At 39.0% G+C, this 22,418-nt stretch overlaps 1 protein-coding gene across 1 annotated transcript in view; it reads right to left on the bottom strand.

Moving 5' to 3' along the window:
• Window positions 1–22,418, bottom strand: part of numbl (NUMB like endocytic adaptor protein) — a 48,384-nt gene that overhangs the window by 18,605 nt on the left and 7,361 nt on the right. Inside the window, exons 2-4 of the mRNA XM_065281519.1 lie at window positions 13,418–13,568; window positions 11,156–11,230; window positions 6,468–6,542 (exon numbers count right to left, since the gene is read on the bottom strand). Coding sequence (XP_065137591.1) covers window positions 6,468–6,542; window positions 11,156–11,230; window positions 13,418–13,568 — 301 coding nt within the window. The remainder of the gene's footprint in view (window positions 1–6,467; window positions 6,543–11,155; window positions 11,231–13,417; window positions 13,569–22,418) is intronic.

Genomic DNA, 22,418 nt, shown 5'->3' with positions numbered 1-22,418 from the left:
AAACAGTCCAACATTTAGTCCAAACACTGCAGGTGTCCATGACATCCACGTTTACCTGCAGAACATTGACTTTTATGTGCACACGCTGCCGAATGTAACCAAGAGAGACCAGCTGTATCTGCTATGGATTACCTCCAGCCATTAGGTGAGGAGCTTCCTGGACCGGCAGTCAGAAAGTGTCAAGTTGGATTATAAGCAGCTGCAAATGGCCTTGATAGAAGAGTTTTCAGATCCAGAATCACGATGAGGACTAATCGCTGCAATGGACTTAAAACAAAGCAGAAATGAAACTCCACAGGCCTACTACTACAACTGACTTTCAGTCTACTCCAGCTCACAAAACGAGCCAAGAATGGAGGAAACATCAAGATCCTCCCCCTGCAAAGCTTTATTTTACCGTAATGCAACACTTAGGATTTATGGCCTACCCTCACCTGACGACAACCAGACAGCCGCAGGACTTCGTCCATAAAGCCTACGGTAAACAAAAGCCACCTCTGAAAAGACTGTCATCCTTTCTTTCTCTGAAAATTACCCAAAACGGCCACTGGAGGGCGAACAACAGCGCCACAGTGAAGGACATTTCAGCAGAGAGCCAAGAGGATCGAAGGACTTCACAGCCAAGATCATCAGACAGCCAGAGGACAGCGTCCATGGAAACCATCCTGCACCTGTCAGAATGAGAAGTCCAAACAGTCAACAGATGGACCAGGTTCGACACACAGTGAACAAAGCTAAGTCTGAACTGTCACAAAAGCAAAGCGACACATACACATCTGAGTCAGCAGAGATTTTGAAAATAGTGAAGAAGTCAAATCCAAAGGAGGCCTCTCAAAGAGGACCGCAAGGATGAACTGAACTATTTATCACTAGCAGCAGCACTGGAAACAGCAAGAACTTTCCAGAAAACCCTCCTGCAAGCAACACTCAAATCTCTGCCACTCATCACATTACCATCGAACCAGTCACCGCAAAAATCAGAGACTTTGGCACACAAACTGTATTTCAAACATCAACCAGTCAGATTCAGCAGGTACCAGAAAAGTGCTGTGTTAGACATCTGTTTCCCTACAGAATCACTGAAGACCAGCCTTAACTGCCTTCCAGTTACCACACAAAACCTGGTACTAAGGCCCTGGGAAACCTGAATGAGAGAGGAGTAGCTAAAAGACTCTATTTAGCAACCACCGTGAAACACAAGGTCAGATTGGAAACCCTCGCCAACACTGGAGCTGATCTAATGCTGATGTCATTCCAGCTTTTCACAAGACTCCAGAACAAAGATGAAGCACAAGATCTGACCCTCAACCCACAAAGGTGTATGCTGAATATGCAGTCTCACAGCCAAACTGCAACAGGTGCTTTCCATCCACCTGACCATCGGTCCTATGAGACTTCTACACCCTGTGTAAATCTCACCAGTGGACACATATCCTCTTTTCATTGGCAAAGACTGTTTAGATAGTTTTGAGCCTTTAACAGACTTTAAAAAGTAAAAATTTGGGCTCAGGTAAGAGAACTTCTACCTTGTCACTCAGAAAATCATCTGAAGTATATTGCCAAGTCACAAAGTTATGGATTACCCAGCAGCCAGTCGCGAGAACATCGTCTCAGACCAAAAGTTCAAGTTCACTGTTGTGCACATTACAAACAGCCCACCCACCCGCCCAACTGTGATTGCACTGACCTGCGGCCAACACACGCCCACCACCACAGTGCCCATCACATAGCCACTTACACTGGCTCCACATATCTCAAACAGTGACATAGCTGCATTACATGCCTCCGACACCACCATACAAGCTATGTCAACCACCTCTCAGACCCCTCCACCTGCCCTATCATGAACTCTGACCTCATTGCTACACCAGCCCTTAAATGTCTCAACGACATGTAACACCTGCTGCATATACAACATCACATCCTCTTATATGTCCCTGACGACCGCACTACACCAAAGCATGTGGTTCTTCATTGACATAGGGGGGTCCTACAGATGTATGCGCATGACACAGCATGTGCCAGACACCAAGTTGCAAGAGCCACGTACAAACCACTGAAACAGGTGGCATACTGGCCCTGGATGCAGCAGGACTTAGCAGAATGCATCAAAGGATGCCTGGTTTGCTGCTAACTATAATCGGCTAACCCAAACCACAGAGCACCACTGCAAAGAACAGGTGCTAATTTTGGTCAGACTTTAAGACTTTTAGGCTGGGTAAACTGCTACCCAGGTCGACGAGGGGCAACAAACATTTTCTCATGGTCATTTGCCAATTCACACAGTGGGTCGAGCCTCCCAGCACCCAACGACACTGCTCAAAACACAGCACCTCTACACATGATCCACATCTTCGCCAGGTTCGAACTGCCACTGAGAGTCAACTCAGATAGAGGTACCCATTTCACCGCTGAAATTATTAAAGATATGTGGAAACCCCTAGGCGCACACGCCCAACTCCACATCAGCATCATCCCTCCTCATCGGACCAAGTGAAAGAACCAAGCAGACTGTGGCTAGCATGTCAAAGAAATGTGTCTCAGCAAATCAGATGGACTGGGATCGGAAACTCCCCTTTAGTGTTATGGCTATCAGATCGACCCCAAATTAATTTACTGGTATGTCTCCCTTCAAACCATTGACGGGACGGCAGATGACACTGCCAGTACACCTGTTGTACCAACCTTGAGATTCCAATCTCATCACAGCCAACACCACTCACCAGAATCCCAATGAACTTCACAGGCATCTGGAACCCTTCGCTTCCGCCCGGGAACAGCTACAGAAGATGGCTGAGGGCTAGAAGGCATACTACGACTGGAAGTCATCATGAGAGGAACTCGACGTGGATGACGATGTTTGGTACAACAGCTTTGCATAGCCACTTCACACAACTCACCAGTGACTGTCAAAGGAAGTTCTGCCACGCTGGACAGGACCCCATCAGATTGTGGACAAAATCTCTGCTGTTGCATACCAGACCAGGATGGACAGGGAGCAGAAAGAAACAATCTTCAGATGGGTCCATCATAACACAACCAACACACTAAACATTGAGGCATAACAGAAAAGGGGGGACTAGTTCCAACTAGAACAAACCGCCTCCTTACTGCCTCACCACCAAACAAGCAGCTGCATCTTGCATCAAACCCGCGCAGGTGCAGCCGCACTAAAGACATTCACTATCTCAGCCCAAACATTCCTTCTCCTCGGGACAACACTGATGACATCTGTGGGCTGCAGCCCATGAAGATCGACTCCCAGTGTTCCGCTTCGGTTAAACCACTAGCCGATGCCACTAACGCTCGTAGGTGACTGATGGCTGTTCAACACCCCAGCCTACACAAACACGTTAACCTACAAACCACCCACATCAGTCTGCACAACCAGACAAAGTGGATTCAAAACTCCAAAGGATGTGATTCTCCACATTGATGACCTGGCACTTGATCACCTTCCCAGTGAGTAGTACCACATCAAACTGGAAATCTCAACTTTCTTCAGGGACCAGCACTTCATCGTAAACCCTGAACTGGAAATGAGGATTGCGTAAGGGAGGACCCAAACTAATTGATGTCACAGACTTCAACACTGTCCTCCAGAGACTCGCTCAGATGCCCACTACAGACAGCCTTTGTGTTGTCTGATCTTGGACTGCCACTGACACGGTACTGTGCCTCTCCGCAGGAATAGGATACATCCTTACTCTCAGCCTAACCTTCATCCCATAATGAAGAGTCAACGGGATGCAAGAGTTCAGCGAACAGGTGCACAACTGTCCTCCTGTTGGACTTTCAAATGGAACTGTGGAAGGCAGCACACCCAGGCAGAGCCAGAGCCCAATCTCATTCAAATCACCCTTTGCCTGTTTGACAGAACGCTGCAGACAATTAAGAAACACCTGCCATCCAGACTTCATGACCTGCCTGATCATCGCCCGCCAAAGTCTCCCTGGACTTTAATGGGCGTGAAGGGGGGAATATGTAACATCTGGCTGGACGTCAACTAGAGGTCCTTTCAGTCTGGGTCGTTAACGGTTTCATGCTGTGACCCTAGATTGAGTTTTGTCACCAGGTCTGCTCGGACACTTTCATCAGAAGATCCTAATCTCCTGATAACACACATTTCCAGACCTATTGACTGTCTCTGGCTGTTTTATTGTGCCAATCTAAGCAAATTAACACCTCAAAGCAAACTTCAAACCGTGAGCAGAGACGAAGCAGCCATGACACAAAAATGTGTCTGTCTAAGATCACAGCTAAGACCAAAATAAATTGGTTTAAATTGTATATATTATATATCCTTGTATTGCATGTTTGTATCTGTAATGAACCACTTTCTTGTAACACTATAGGGATGCTTTGTTCATTTTAGCATGTCTCATAATTCACATTCATGAGATTACTATTTGATGTGTGTTTCAAACCATACCTTGTTTACACTCTTAATAATCCCCTTTTCCTTTCCTGATCAACGATGTGCATCATCTGACCATGACTGATATCAAACTTGTTAAATATTAATCAAAATTATTATTTAACAAAATCTTTAGCATAGTCCATCTATGCAAATGAGTCTGGTAAAACAAAGACAAAGTTTTCCTACTCTATCAACACCCTTTTGGATTGGTCATCTGAACTTCAAGGGGTTGGTCTAAACTCAGGTTAAGAGGCCTGCACCCCAATTCATCGATGCTCACAGCACACAGCTCACGCACGCACAGCACGCCAAACGGCTGCTCAACAGTGAGGCCACGGCACCCAGCCGGGCTCGCTGTGAGACTTGTCCCTCTCTCGGATAGTTTTCACGGGCACCCTGACACTTGGACAAACTTTAACAAATTGGACAAATTAATCGCCACAGATTAACCAGACCGACGGATTAACCCAAAAAGGAACAACTCCTACGGACACCTCAGGACTCCGTCATGTGACCACAAACTCAGGAACTCTCTTCCTCGCATACGCGCCCATACAGCTGGACGTACACACGTGCCTCACAAAAGCCAAACGCAAGTATCGCTTGTTCATTCGCTGTAAAAAGTTATTGCCCCTTTTAATTAAGGTGATTCTTAGAGTTCTGATGGTTTGTGCAGAAGTTAAGTCTATAGTGATATTGCCCTTCCTTTACTCTCTCTCTCTCTCTCTTAATTTTCCATTCTTTCTCTTTCATATATGTTTCTTGTTTGTTGTTTGTATGTATAGTTAGTCTTGTGTGTTTTTGTAGTGTAACGTAGTTTAATAAACCGGTTTTGCATTTCACAATTGAATTGTTTCTATGTTCAATGCTCATGAAATAAATGTCACTTAATCTGCCGTTAAGATCTTAAAGCTACATGCTTAAAAATACTTTATAGCAGTAAGAATGTTATTTTCTAAAGGCCACAGAATTAACTTCTTAAATGAACAATTATGAGTATTTGCTGGACAAATACATTAATTAATTGTTATTATTATTCTGCTAAATCAGTTTAAAATCTTAATAATTTGTATAATTAATTAGTTAATTGTACTTATTATTCCATTTGAGCTAAATATGGGAATTTCCCCAAATTCCCTTAAATTCCCGTAGTGTTTCGGTTGGAGGTTTATGGTGTTTTAAATAACGCCGTTCTCCTCCTCCCGCTGATTCGCTACAGTGGTCTTTTCCCAAACCCCCTTTCTTTAGAAAATGAATACTGACGACTTAAGTTTGAATAAAGGCATAGTTTACTTAAATGAATTTTCTTTCGTTAAACACAAGTTATTAAATAAAAAATTAATATTTTTCTTGACCACAGCTGTCATCCGCAGTCGCATGTTTAAATGCTGCATTACAATACGTTTGGCATTAACAATTTTTCATTTTTCGGTAAACTGTTAATTTAAGCAGTGTTAAACGGTTACATAGAGAGAACGAGCCGGACACAGGTGGCGTGCGGAGATGTATGGACGTGTGTGACAGTGGCAGGAAGGATTAGGTAGCTGAGCTGACTCGTATGCATATGAGAGGATTACCAGAAGGGCACAGTGAGGGAATGGCTGGGCGCTTGAATGTGAGGCCCTTACAGGAAACAAACAAGAATGCTTTGTGGCCCTCTGCCTTGCTCTTTGTGAGCCGAAGAAGAAAAGCGCATAATTGAAGTCATTATGTAGGCCCTTTGACCTTTTCTGGTTAATTCGTCAGAGTTTGTGTGCATGCATGTCAGTGGGAAGGATGTTTCATTGCTCTTCAAACTTCCGGAAGAAAAATCTCTGAGCCAAGCACAGTTCGTGAAACCTTTGGCATCTCGACGTCTCGCAAAGCACGACGGGTCACGTGACGGGTCTTTTACGAGCCTGCCAACTTCCCTCCCACCACATATTTTGACAGACTTGCTTCCATGCAGACTAATGGATGACTTGGGAGTCTCAGTGAGGGTCAGCAGACCTTCAAAACTTAATGGATCAATGGACCGAGAATAAAATGGGCACACACAAGGACTTACCTTGGTTTTGTCGTCTACTACTCTCAGGCCATCGGCGGACACCCACAGCACAGCCTTGACTGTTTTCTTTCCACTCTGAGAATAAATTAAATTAAAACAACATCAGCCTTTGGAAACAATGGGCTATCAAAACTACTACAGGGATGTTGATAAGCTCTCCTGCATAGTAGCGTTTTACTCACAATGCATTTTTAGGTATCCCAACATTGACATTATTTAATTCTAGAAACAAGACCTATCAAGAAAACAAGAATCATGTCCTGTGTGAGACAACAAAAGATCTAAAGCCCTATTCCAAACCTAGCTCCCTACCTAGACAGCATCCCAATGCATTTCCTAAAATTAAGGCAACATTACGGTGCCTTCTAAGGTCCCTTATTTTGCTGAAGACCTAAAGCAGCATTGCATACGCTTCATTAATAAAACAATACAAGAATTCACTGCGCCAAGCTAAGTAAAAAAAATAGTGATGGTAGAAAAGATGAGCCAAAATGGACTATAAACAGTTTCATCATGCGTTGTCGTTTGAATCAAAATGAACTTCCGGTCTGTATTTATTTATCGGTCTGGCTAGTGGCTAAACTGATCTCTGAAACAAATACCTTGGTGAATATAAAATGTTTTGGTTTGCTAAAGACAAGGGAAGGTGTCAAGCATGGACGGCAAGTAGTTTTGATATGTTATAAGAAAGGTCATTTATTTGTCATTTACTTTGCTTGTTATCAAAAATAAACTACTGTTAAGGACTATGTTGTTATTGATTCTATATGGAAGTCTAGGGGAAGTTGAGCCTACTCCACAAAAGCTGCTTGTTTGTTGTTGCTGCTGTTGCTGTTGAAACGGTCTATGAATAAATAAATACAATTTATTCAACACCAAATGCCTTTTGAATTTGAACTCAAAGCGGCAGCGGACTAGGCCTTAGTTATATAAGGACACTTGAGTATATTTTAAAAACGTACTGTACAAATAAATAAAAACATTTCTGGTGTGCATCCTGAGACAAAACAATAGCACAGATATATTTTAAGATATATATGAATATATGTATTTTCGTCTGAGATTAGACTTAAGGCCTCTCTGGGAAACTGCCCCTAATAAGTTATCCATCGTGTTTCTATTGGAATCAATTGTGAGGGGCGATATTGGTGTGTTGCGTGAAACTATCTATAAAGCAGAAAGATAAAAAAACATTTCTCAACAAAAGTGCATACATATTGTGTAAAAAATATACAAACATAGATTTTTCTCTATATCTCTAAGATTTGCAGAGTAAGCAGTAGAAAGCAAGTCCACTATATCTGCTATTCAACAGGGCTTAAATCTTTCTTTTGAATATGTCATTCATGTGCCTCAGATAGTCAGGGTTAGGATATAACACTGGAAAAAACACTAAGGTTACGTAAAACGAAAAATGCTGCAAAATCAAGAACAATATAAAAACCTTAATGTTAGAAGAAGATTAAGTGATGCTTGCTTTCCAAATTCCCCAAGACAGCAGAACAGAGAAATATACAAAGAGAACCACGTGACTGTGAATAAGAAGCAAGATTAAGGAAAATAAAGTGTTTAAAAAAAATTTGATGAATGTGTGGACAGACGCAGCAGGAAACAACATGAGGGTGAAAAGCAGAGTGTATATGAACAGATGGACGGGCCCCAAAGACAACATTCACGTACACGTACACATTCACAGACTACAGCAGTGGGTGAAAAGTCTTTGCATACATAATAAAAAAATAGATTACATAAGACCCATCATTTAGCATATTAAAATGTGACCTGATCCAGCAAAATGAGTCACAGTGACCCAAATTTCAAAATTGAGATTTTGGTATCAGTGGAAAGAGGAGATAATAAGCTTTCAAATGATATCCTAGTCAAAGTCATACCTTGAATGGTTTTAAAGATATAGACATTTGAATTAAGGTTGTCTGTCTTCTTTTTCCAACTGAAAACCTGAGAAAAACGCCTTTAAAGTTTTTTGCCCCTTTTTTGTAGATATCTTTCAAAATCCATTGGATTTTTAAAGGGATAAACAATTTATTTTACAGCTTAATTTGACCAAAGACATTAATATAAATGCTATTTCAGTAAACCAAGAAACAAGCTTATAAATCAAACAGAATTATGTTTATTGAAAATGTGAAGTAACAGAAAGGTTTCTGTGATGGTTGGGGTTTGAGTTAGGGGAAGGGAATAGAACATGGAAACCAGAATGTGTGTGTGTGTGTGTGTGTGTGTGTGTGTGTTAGTGTGTGTGTGTGTGTGTGTGTGTGTGTGTGTGTGTGTTCGCGTGTGTGCGTGTGTGTGCGCGCGGGCGTGTTCGCGTGTGCGCGCGCGTGTGAGAGAAAATGAGAGAGACAGAGAGACAAGCAAAAAGAAAACAAATAATGCTTGCCTATGCAATCTGTGTAGGCTAGTTAACAATAACAGTGTAAACAATTCAAAAAGGAGTTAAATAGGAGAGTAGTGTGCTGCGAGACTGACAAGAGGATGGCTGGACCAATCAGGTGCCCCGGGGTTTCCCATTGACAAACGATCAGCGTTTATGAAGATTTCTGATTGGCTCTAAAACAACGTGTAACACCATATTTGGAGAGATAGTGACGTTTCAGGGGATCCCCGGAATGCTCGGAGGTGACGAGAGTATTTGAGAAAAGCAATTTCCAGCGGATTAAGTAAAACGGTTTCAACTTTAATAGTCATTTAAACACCTTTACTCAATTATTTGGACTACGAAACTTTGGGAGATTATGTTTTAATGTCTGTTCTTTGAAATTAGCTAAAAATATTTTTTTTGATAATTTCATTGTTTTTCCACATTATCGGCTCATATCTTAAAATAGAACGTTGCGACTTCCGACTCATTTCGCCAGATCGGGTCACAAATATATAAACAAACTTCTGGTCTGACAATATTAAGATTTGCAGGGTAAGGATCTGACAATTAACAGAGCAGCCATGCTAGGGGGTGGTGATGGTGAAGTGGATAAGACCATTGTGTCCCTGAGCAAGACACTTAAGCCCTAGTTGCCCCAGAGGCGTGTGACCTCTGACATATATAGCAATTGTAAGTTGCTTTGAAGTGTCAGCTAAATGACTAAATGTATAGATGGTTTCATCGGACGCACGTGATACACGTCTGGATCCGAACCTTACTTCCGGTTTCGTTTTTTTAATGGTCTGACTATTGCTAAACTGATCTCTTAAACAAATGCCTCGTCGAAAATAACAAATGTTTTGGTTTCCTAGGTAATCTATGTGTTGTTTTGTTTGCTTGTTATATAAATAAACTATGTTTAAAGAATTTGTTGTTATTTATTATTAGCGGAGTTTACCGGAAGTTACGTGCGGACCGCGACAGCGGCTTGTTTATGTTGTTACCACTGAAAAGGTCTATAGACAACAACAATCGACAATTAAGATAGATTTTTGTAAATTAGTAAACCTCATGTGTTATAGTACATTAGTCGTCACACAAAGTTTATTGACTCTCACAAACATACTGTATGGTGCATAAGACATTTTGACAGGGTGATCAGGACGCAAAGTAAAGTCATTTTGTGTTTTTTTTCTGACAATGTCTATATTGTCAGAAATATATAAATATAAATATTTTATATATATATATATATATAAATATTAATTTCTCCCTAGGGTTTTTTGTCCTTCTAGGAGTTTTTCCCACAGGTTTTTCTCCTAGGGGGTTTTTTATTCCCAGGGAGAGTCAGCCAACTTTGGCTTAACTTAGCACTTTACTGTATACGTTACATTATTAATACGCTCGCTTACACGGTTTATCCTTAGCCGCTATATTCTACTTCTTATACTATCTATTGATCTTCAGTGTTCTCCTCTACATCTACTCATGTAAAGCTGCTTTGCAACAATTAACAATTGTGAAAAGCGCTATATAAATAAAATTGAAGGCTGAGGAATATATAGAATATATGACCACAAAACCAGGCATGTGGGTCAATTTGTTTTTTTTAATGATTTATACATCATCTGAAAGCTGAATAAATACACTTCCCATGAATTGTATGGTTTGTTAGGATAGGACAAAATTTGGCCGAGATTCAACAATGAGAAAATCTGGAATCTGAGCATGCAAAAAAAATCAATATATTAAGAAAATATTACTAATAATAAATACATTTTTATATATATTGACTGTACGTAAATGTGCAAAATATCTTCATGGAACTTGATTACTTTAATTAATAATTTTGACCCATATAATGTATTGTTGGCTATTGCTAAAAATATACCCATGCTTAACTGGTTTTGTAGTCCAGAGTCACTTTATGCAATGTTTTTTTTTTGTTGTTTAAATTTTACTTTTTTAAATATTTTTTCTTAATGTAAATAAATTATTACATTAATTATTTTGTTAATTTAAACTGAAAAGTTTAATTGAAATTAAGGCACAAAAACTACCTTTATTTGAGTCATTTCATACATATACATTAGGATATTGATTGATTTTTTTTTTTTGCCCAGCCTTACAGGCAAACTGTACATTATGTTGTGCATTACTGTACATTATGTTGTGCATTACTGTACATAACTGTACATTATCCCATGCTTAACAATTCTAAATGTGTTTCTACAGCTATCAATTTGCTTTTTATAGCAAGAGTATTGTGTTGTGGAGCAGTGATGGAAAGCATTAAAACACACACCACTTTCAGTTTTTTCACAGCTTCCTCGCACACATGCATCCCTCTGGACTCCTCTACCTCCACCAGACCAAGATACTGCAGAGAGAGAGAGGAAGAGAGAGAGACTGGTCAAAACTGATGAGCTCCACAAATTCTGTATTCCATCCATTACATTTATTGCATTTTACTGTGTTCACTGAATGGACACTTTCGTGAAATATGCCTGCGTTGATTTCAAGGATCCCTTTAAATGGACAGAAGAGAATATATGTATAGGGAACTGTGATGTGGGCCGTTCTGTCTGGCCTGAACCAATCGAAATGTCTTCATGCTGACACAAGTATTAGCGATCAGATCAGGCTCGCGTTTTGTGATTATTGTGGCCAAGTGGTCAGAGGGCTTTGAAGATTACATCTCATTCTCGCTGAATCCTCGGGCTACACGGTTAAATTAGGTTGAATTTAATTATCCAGCTCCAATAAAACAAGTCCCCCACTTTACTCAATGATACAGGACGTCTTTAGCTTTAAAAGAGCCTAGTTTAATTTCAAAGTCAATAAAATATTCATAAAATTACCCATCGAGTGCATTTATGCATGCTGGGTGTTATTACTGTCTAGGCAACCTTCTTGTTGCTCAACTGGTAGAGGGTTTCCACTTGCGTTGCAAAACTCATGGGTTCAATTTTTAGGGAGCACTTAAAAAGTTGCTTTTGATAAATGTTGCTTGTGTCAAATGCTTACGATTTTAAACAATTGGTTACTACCAGGTGTGTCACACAAAAGTGAAGCCAGAACTTGGTGGCTGGCTTCAGTATAGGTCATAAACCCCACCCTCTCTATTTATACGAATATGCCGTGAGCAAACGTAAAAAATTATACTTCAAATAAATTTTTGATTCAACAATGATTTCTGTTATTCAAGTTATTTTTTATCCTGTCGATTAACTTTTTAGTGTTCGTTTCACTAAGTGCACCAAATGATGTCATCGCCGGAAGATGTTAGTGGGCATTTTTTTTTTTTTTTTTTAGATATTTTGGCTTTTTTTTTACTATGGATGTCTATGGAGACATTTTGTCCAACTTTTTTACAGTAAGCAGTTGCACGAGTACTAAAGTTTAAGGTCACAGAAGCCTTGGCTTTCTATCTGATCTTTTTTCCTCATTCAAAAAAAGAATCCGTAAACACGAAATCGTCTCAAGAATATCTGTTTACACACATACACAGTGTTGGGGGTAACGCATTACAAGTAACGTGCATTACGTAATAATATTACTTTTCTAAAGTAACGAGTAAAGTAACGCATTACTTTATAAATGTACACATTAATATTTGAGTTACTTTTTAAAAAAAGTAATGCAAGTTACTTTTCAGTTTAATTAATTCAATTTAAAACTAAAATAATGTACTGAATTAAACTGAACATATTAATGTAGAATTACGCACTCTGTGCGCCTGAGCGAGAACAGTTTGAGTCAGAAACGGAGATGGCAGGCCAGAGCTTGACATTTTTGCGATCATAAAAAAACCCTGCAAGGCCTGAAAGAGATCAAACCCCAGCCAAGTAAGAAAAAGCAACGCACAAGTAACGTAAGCATTACTTTTCATGAAAAGTAACTAAGTAATGCAATTAGTTACTTTTTTGGGGAGTAACTTAATATTGTAATGCATTACTTGTAAAAGTAACTTTCCCCAACACTGCAACATACACATGTAGTCTGCCTTTGTCGTTGTTACGTGACGATATCTGACTAGGGTTGAGACATGGGGTGATGAGACCATCGTATCACAAAACAAGCAGCCTTATGCTGTGTACACACCAAACGAGAAGCATCCCGTTCCTCGCCCTAGAATACTTGCGAGATTTAACTTTGTGTCATGTGAATTTCCCGCTTTGTTGGATATTTTAAATAAAGATGCATTTGAGGCGAATAGCATGTGTTTTAGCAGCAATCGCGCCAACCAACTTGCGTAATTTACTTCGCCCCGTGCGAGTTCGCATATTTGCACTGACTTTCTATGTAATTTACACCCCATTAGAGGCGGTTCACACTTCTCTAATACTGCATGGAAAACGCAACCATGCTATTTTCCTCCTCCTTTTCAATGCCCTTTTGATTTGGCATTCTGAAAAGTTGAAGTATCTTCAACTGGTTTTGGGTGTTGACCGCATCGCTGTCAATTTGAGTGTACTTGGCGCGCAGCTACATTCATAATAACATATTTGCGCACGCAAAAGATGCAAAATATGAATCGCCCCCTTATGATGTTCTCATCTCTTACCCGAACGGGGAAGTTGCATTTTCCCTTTCGTACAGCCTCTTCATCGGCCTGCCATTGGTGCGGCCGGCTGGCCTCCGGCACATAGGTGGGCTTCTTCCTGCGCAGGCTCTGACGCAGTTTGTTCATCTCCACGCTCTCAAACTCTCTGTTGCTGAGGATGACAAAAAAAAAGATGGGATCAGGAAGACATATCATTACGATACAATTAAAGAGATCTTGATTCACCTTAAGATCAGAGATCAAGTGCTTCTGACCGATAAAAAGTGATTTATCATGAAGGGTCATTGTGGACAGGCAGGATGTAATGAATCAGATTCGGCCTTCAGAATTTTACCAGCACTTGCATCTTAATCATTCATAACATGTAATTTGTTATTTTTTACTGAATGAAAAGGATGTTATACATAGTTTTTGTTTAAAAGAACATGAATTAAATATAGATTGCACAGAATGTATTTCAAACAAATGCTTTGCTCTGAAGAGCCCCATTTATGCAACATAATTAGGTCATTCATTCTTCCCTTCATTTGCATTGGTAATTTCAAATACTGATGCACAGAACCACAAAGCCAGGCTGCTCTGAAAAACAGACAACTTCAAAGCCAGTTAACCTATGCTAAAGTATAAACACCATTGATGTTAATAAATACTATACAGTATACCTAATGAGAAAACAGCGCCAAAAACAAAAAATCGCTTTTGCATGCATTTAAACGTTCACAGTTGAAAATACAATCAATCTAAAAGTCACTTTTAAAGACCCAATAAATTACTTTGAAATGCGCAGCTTTGTTCAACTTGCTGACATAATTTCTACTGAAACAGGAAATATCTCCTTCCCCTTATAAAACAGCCAATAGTATTTAGTTTATCTCATAACCTGGAATGGCCCTGTCCCAAATGGCACCTTAAACACTCCAAGTCTGCTGCGAAGCTTAAACAAGTGCAGGCTCAGAAAAAGTGCACATCAAGGGCGAATATCGACTGAAAAGGGGGTTCCCACAAGCACCACTTCAAACTTAAAGACAAACGGGACCCCTTACTGTCTTGTGGACTTAACAGACACCCGCCAGCTACTGTAAATCCACAAAACCGCAAATCCACATGAAGTGCGCCATTTGGGACATAGCCAATCTGATGAAAAGTTGAAATTCAAAATTATGCCATTAAAGAGCGTTAAAAAAGCTATTATTACCATCTTTTCACGTGGTTTGGCATCTTCTCTCTACAAAATAAAATCTTCCAACAAACTGTAAGTCTCGATAACGTAACGTAAACCACATGTCACACAACTTATTCTGGCATTAGCTTTTATAGCTTCACAGCAGTGGCCAAAAGCGCACGTTCCCCAAAGCCCTCAAGCTTTACGGGTAACAGGTGCCAAACATAGAGTTGCGGAAGTGCTTGGCTCGTAGCCTGAACGCATACCCGCATTACACACTCTTATACATCCAAAACATGCCCATGCTTACAAGAGACCACATTGCTCTGCATATGAGTTTTTGTTTTAAATAGCATGGCGTCTGAGTCTCTTCAGGGGATTTCCTCAGCTCTGGCACGCGCCTGCTGCCGTGTTTGACAGATCGTTTAGAGGGAGATACGGGAATCACAGCCTGCAAACTGGCACCTGCCGCGCAACTGGGCAGCTGAATAAACCACATGGCATTTTTTTTTTTTATAAGGCAACAGGACATTACAATAACATTAGTACTAGAGGCAAGTGGTATGACCAACATATACATGTTATTTTGAAAATGTGTAATTTTACAGTATACAATAACAACAGTATGTATAAACAAAAATATATTCTACATATAATCTGTAAAACAAAAATATTATGGTTTATGTAAGCGATAAGATATGAGAGGCTGTGTATAGTGAAATAAATCACTGCCGAAGGAAGCTGTTAGGCACAACATAAAGGCGCCCCTTCAGCTGTGATTTATTCATGATACAGCACTAGTCTTGAGTACCTTTATAGAGTAGTTTTATAAAACAGTTATCACACAATACACAAGCCATTAAAACCAAAATATGTATCAATCAATACAATTTTCATGAAGTAAAATCACTTAAAGCCTTCCTTCCGCTCAAAAAATGAGTCCCTGACTGACTGTGAACAGCAACAAAAAGTTTTGCATGTTTACGTTGCTAAGGCTGGTTGCTAGGGGTGCTAGCATAGATACACAAAATCGCTGGGTGCAGCCATAGACATTATATATACGTAGACGCCCCCATGATGTGCTGGAACGTAATCCATCATCACCGCCATATTGGTTGGGTCTACACAGCTATTGACCAGTACTTCCAGAAAAGTTTTTTTTGCCTTGATCTTGCGGAACGTTTTCTTAAAAAAATGTACTTGCGAAAACTGTTTGAACCTGCGGAAACTGTTTGCAGCTTTTCATTGATGTTCACGTCGCGTAATTACGACAACAGGGGTCATGGCTCACATGTGTAAAGTAAATGCAACATTTTCTGCTAAGATATATGACTTTTTTTCTACGAAAATGCGGGGATTATGAAACAGACTGTAAAAAAAGATGGACGACGTGACGTCGCCTCCCTTTATTGTAATGAATTGAAGCCAAAAATGTCGGACCATGGTCGCCGCCATGTTACGTAAAAACGTCAGTTTGGAGCCAAGGCATGCGCAGAAGGAATCGTCCGTGGAACCAGAGGCGTAGCCGCGGTATCAAACCTTCGCCCAAACGCTCGTGCGACCAATTCAACCAATTTTAGCCTTTCATTGATAAATCTAAAGCGTCTGATCTCCGTAGTTTCGTTTTGCAAGCGTGTGAAAGTTGCGCGATCCTATTTCATCAATTGCGCTGAAAATTCAGAGAAAGCTCTAACATACACATGTACAAAACTCTGTGCAGCATGTTTACTTGCTAAACAAGCAGCGGACTCCGAGATAATATTAGTTTGCGTCCATATAAACTCATAATTACTCCCGCTCGCGTTTGAATGACAGCAGAGAGACTCGCCCACCGTCTCACAGACCACCCCCTCACAGTATTCAGGACTGAAGCGGTCGAAAGTGGACAAAAGAGACGGATTTAAATACCAGGTGTAAACGTAATGTGTCTCTCTCGTCCACTTGTGATCCGATCGATGAAAACACATCTTAATACCAAGTGTAAACAGCCCCTAAGGCACACCCGTTATGAAACCATGCAAGCCCCGCAATTTAAATCTGCAATTTATGCGGCAAAAGTGTGATGTATTTAAAGAATGCGGCCCCCGCATAAATATGCGGACTTTGGCTGATTATGCATTGAATCATGCGATCACATAATCGCGTTTTTCTGGGACTGATTTAAAAGCACATTACCTCAATTTATTTTATTATTTATTTAGCATCAGTGTTAAAATAGCTTCTTCACCTTTAGTTTTAAAAGCAGGAGTAAATACACTACAGTAATATTACTATAAAATCTTATTGAGGGGTGGATTATTAGCTCATGAATAACAAGTAGCAATGATTGTGTGGCAGGTAAATGACTCATGGGTGTAGTAAAAAAAGCAAGCAAATCTATGCATTTGCAGGAACAGGATGGGAGGTTCTTCCGAGATTCTGCTCCACTTTCAGGACTGATCTAATGTCTGAACTCCTGCCAAAGATCCAGAACAGCAGAGAGGGAAGAAAACACATACAGAGATGCAGAGTGGGCAGGCCACAAGCCAGAGACAGCAAGATACTTTATAAGGAGAAGAAAAAGAGAGCTTGAGATGAGAAAGGGAGGGAGCGATGCATCACTAAATCTTATTGAGGTCACTGTTCTGATACGTGCCGCTCTCACTCCACTACCAATCTCAAACGCTGAAAACCTTCGCTGATACACAGAGCCGCTGCCGCATCTTTACCAGTCAATGCATGCTGCAAAGAAAAACCTCACCGGTTTGTTTTCGAGAAGGGCTTACGAAACCCGCCGGGGAAATTAACAAAACATACATAAGAGAGTCACACAAGACTTTGGAGGGCCGCCCGAGTCATTCCATGACAATTATTTCATCACCAAACGAGAAGCAGCTGGAACCAAACGAGAATAAATGAAAACAAAGCATTTAAGATCTGTTTAGTGACTTGAACATTAACCCTAAAGCCCGGAGTATAGTCTAGTTTTTACGTGTATGCGAATGTATGCACAAGGGTAAAATTTAGGCTCACACAAAATCTAAAAATATTGTTGAAATAGCTGCTTCAGCAGAAATGCATATCGATGACCATATCGTAAATGACCAATATATAGAAAACTCATATAGACATACTTAAAATTCTCACATACACACATCTGGTAACTGATACATGTGCTTGGATACTCTAGACTAAGATGTCATGGCTAATAATATAGGCACAGCTGTTTTAATAGAACAAAGTGTCTGTGTGTGTCACATTCAATGTACAAAAAAAGAAGTGTGAGAGAAAGAGAGAGAGTAGTAGATGAAATGTTGAGTCTTTTAGGATGCTTCTGTAAACATGAAGATTAAAGCATCACATGTACATACCCCCGAGCTTCATCTTTGATCCAAACCAGTCTGTAGTAATGCACAGACTGTAGTGCAACCATAGATGTGCAGATATTTGTCTCATTATTTCTGAAATCAAAGCGCATTGTGCATGGGATCGAACCACAGCAGCTGCCTGCGCTCATTACAGAGTGACCGTGGGTGGACGGGGTAATGGAAGCTGTTTGGACGCTTTTGGAGAGGGAGTAATTGTAACGTGGCACTTCAGCCTCTTTCGACTGTATTTGCTGCTCGCATCTCTAAATTGGCAACGATTGGAGGGTAGACAGTCATTCACGATTTATTTCAGGAGAGATTAAAGGAACAGTTAACCTACGCACTAAGTTCTCATTTGTATTTATTTAACTATCAACTCAGTCTCAGATGTTTCCACTAAAATGGCTTAGGAGAAATAAAAATAAATGAGACAATTGTTAAAATACTTTGAGACTGTGGAGGTATACAATTAAGATAGATGTATAGGTAAACTAGATAATCTATAAAAAATCTCAAGGTGCTACTGCTAGCTGCATAATGCTCTGGTTGTGTTAACTACTCACCTAAATGGGTAAATGCAGTATGTTAATACTTTTCACGTTACTTTCACTTAGATTTAGGTACATTTGTGTGAGTTCATATGAAATCAACAATAATATTGACTTTTGATTGCAGACTTGGCAAATCTGAGTTTGTGACATTGCTAAAATCTCTTTTGAAACTCTAACTCTGCATTTTATTTAATTCAAGATTAGTTCTTGCTGACTATAGTTTGTATCGTTTTCTGGCACTAGGGATGCTAAACAATTAATCACGATTAATCGTTAGCAGAATAAAAGTTTTTGTTTACATCATATTAGGGGTGACCCCGAATAGTCGAAGATTCGATGCATCGATAGGAGAAGCCTGATTCGACTACCAATCTCACAGTCGAATCGTCGCAGATGTGTTATGAAATGAGGATCATTCAATTTTGGCCGTATATGGGTGCACACATTATATGATTTCACATATAACATCTTTCTCACAATATATTAATATACTGCATATTATGATAATGCTGCAAATAATATGTGAAGTAGCAGCTTTCAAAAAATATTTTAAAAATGCGTTAATAAATCCAACAATAGGTTTCTATGTTAATAAACCATTGCCTCTTTGTTTCTACATTTAAAAGACAAAGCTGGCAAATTATATTATTCCTTTCGTTCTTTTAATAATTTCTATATTTTATTTTATTTATAAATCACTTTGGGTTATCTGATTTAACTATTTGGCTTGTGTTTTGTTTCCGTGCACTTGAGGCATTTTGCATATTTGTTCTGCACTTTGTTACTTCTGACCTTATTTTATTAAAAAAATTGTATTTATTATAAACGTAAATTCTGATCTAATTTAAGTATGTAAATTTTGGATAGCTTTTTGTTGTATCGATGTTGCGTTATTGCGTGCTGGCCATGCTTGCGCATGTAATTTAGCAGAACGGGCTAGGTGCTCGTCTCATATTTAGGAGTTCATCAAACTAAACATAAAAAAACGGATGTTTTTCGACGAGTATAAGTTTTTAAAATGTATTTAAAACAGAGGTGTTATCTTTTCAAGTTAAACTACAAAACAGGTAAGCCGTTTTTTTTTATTTCGGTGATGAAACGGAAACTATCTGCTCCGAACCTATTTCTGCCTGACACGAATGTCTTTCTTGTGATTTAATATTATGGTCGGTCGCTGTTCACTTTCAAATGATAGCAAAGAGATTCCTGAAATAAATAATATCATCCGGTCTTTCTGTATCTAAAGTTAATACAGAGATGATCAAAGTCAAAGCAAGCAGGTATTTCTGTGCTAAATAATAACGCGTAGTGTCTATAAAATCATTAATTTCAGTGTTTTTCTTGTTATAAATTAACGTTTAATGAATTGTATATAAAGATTAGTTTTAAATATCATTTACAGTCACAAATTATTTGTCATTTCTCATTTGTCGGGTTTTTTGGTCATGACTGCTTTCACGCGCTGTCTCCAAATTAAATAAAAACACTGAATTGTAGCCGGAGTTTCCAAGGCAGGATCACCTTTGTTATTTTTTTAGGTTTAGTTATCAAAATGTATTTTTGTGTGATGTTCTGTAGATCGTGGCTTTAAAATGTTATGAGGAATAATTAAACAAATGTTGCCTTACATTTTACCTTAAAAAATATATATAAATGCTTCGTCAGTTTTGTCTTCGTTTATTACTTGAAAGACAGTTTTGGTCACTTTATCAGAAAGTTGTTTATGTGTGCTGCTTGTGAAAGAAAATAAAAGTTACCAATTTGTACCTGGTCTGGCCCCCTCCCAACCCATGCACACAAACATAGATGATTCGACTATCGGTCGACTATGGAAAGATTCGACAATTCTGATTCTAATATGTAAATCCTTAGTCGAGGACACCCCTACATCATATATGTGTGTGAACTGTGTATAATAAATTTGTATAAATACATGTACACACATTCATGTATATGTTTTAGAAATGTTTACATGTGTATATACATTTGTATATTTATGTATAATTTATATTATATATAAATACTTAATATATACATTTTTTTTTCTTAACATTATACATGAATGTGTTCATATTTATATATATACATATTTATTATACACAGTTTACACACATATGTGATGTAAACAAAAACTTTTATTCTGCTAACGATTAATCGCGATTAATTGTTTAACATCCCTATCTGGCACTGACCATCTCTAACTCTCTCGCCGCCATTGACGAGATATCTCGTCAATCAAGAGAAAACGCTTCCCTGCCAATGATGAGATTTTTTCGTCTTTCCGCAATACCGCTATTATCCACCAGGTGCCGCAACTTTTTAAACCCGGAAGTATTGCCCTATGGCAAGCTGCTGCATGTCCGTGTCTGTTTTAAAGATCGCTCTGAATGGGATCTCTATGAAAAGTCAGTCACTAAAATGGAATTATCTCTGCTTTTTGCTCAAAATGTGGTGTTTTTGCAGAAACCTACCCATATTCAAAAGCTGATTACAAAAGAACCACTGATGGTAGGATGAAACTTTTTTTTTTTTTTTTAGAGCAGAGAGTCTGTTCTTTCATTTGGTATATTGTATGTTTATATATTTGAAGAAGAACATTTTCTGGAAGGCATTAAACTTTGGTGAAAATCATGAAAAACGCTGGCGCTGGCTGGCAACTTTTTAAAAAAAAGCTGGCAGTGAAAAAGTTACAAAAGTGAATTCATGAAAATCATCTGCTTAACTGTACAAAAAAATGTTTGATGTATTTATTTGTAAATAAAATTTTAAAATAAATGAAAACATTTAGTGTTTGTAGTTCATATGTTTAATTCTGTGTCAGTTTTATCTTTTAGTAAGAATTGCGGTGTGGCCCTGAAAATAACTTTGTGGGCAAGCTAATAAAACTCATCTTTTCAGTTAAAGAAAAACTGTATAACATAATAAAGCTATATGTTCATAGACACACACACAAAAAAAAACAATACATTTATCTCTTATTTGAAAAAGCAATGCATTTACCAGAGAAATGACTGACAATTGAAGAAATGTGTTGATTTGTGAAGGGTCCTGAAACACTACAGTTTTTATCTGTCTTTGTGTGAGGTCTACCGAGACATAAATGGGGCTAACTCAACACTGACAGATGTGAATGGCATGCAATAAAAATATCAGAGAATGTCAGAGTTCAAAGTTGGATTAAAGGGTGCATGTAGGGTTGCCAACTTTCTCACTCCGAAATACGGACAAAAGATGGCCTGCAGCAGCAGTGCGGATATGGTTTTGTGTATAAAATGTATTTAAGCCATTTATCAAAATAATAGCTAATCTCCTAATTAAATATTAATTCATAACTCCTATGCCTTGGCAACATACGGTTGATTTATTAATTGTTACACAGTTACACACTCCTTTCATTTGATTCAAAGGTAATATCTGTCTAAAACAAAACACAAGGGTAAAAAACTTTATCACCTTTATGTTAATCTTGCGCATGACAAACTAAAACTAGCATAGATTATGTGATCTCTAGGTTTATTTGAGTCAACATCAAAAACTTTAATAAAAACACTTACAGTCTATGAAGCAGAAGCGTGAGAATTTTTCTAGCAAAAGTTGGAAATGCTTTGGGGCATTTCAGATTGAGGTGTCTTATTAGGCAGGTGTGGATAAGCGATCTCTTCCGACTGAGCTTTGTAATGCAGATCTTATACATGTACAAACAGCTAAATTGCCCACTATATAAAAAGAAAACATGAAATCGTATTATTTATCCCCCTTAAACGTATATTGATTGTGCTTAAAGGTGTCGGAGATCGTTCTCACTTGTCGTGATCAGCAAGAACAGGTGGATGCATCAAAGTACTGCGAGAGAATGTCGAAAGCGGTCTCTCTATGATTTCTCGAATCGCTCTGGCGGGATTTTTATGTAATCTGCCGCTCGGTTCTTGTAGAGCCACATT

The sequence above is a fragment of the Paramisgurnus dabryanus genome, chromosome 8, assembly GCF_030506205.2.
Source record: "Paramisgurnus dabryanus chromosome 8, PD_genome_1.1, whole genome shotgun sequence".
NCBI lineage: Eukaryota > Metazoa > Chordata > Actinopteri > Cypriniformes > Cobitidae > Paramisgurnus > Paramisgurnus dabryanus.
Note: the sequence above shows the minus strand (reverse complement) of the source record. Positions and strands in the feature narration are given on the sequence as shown.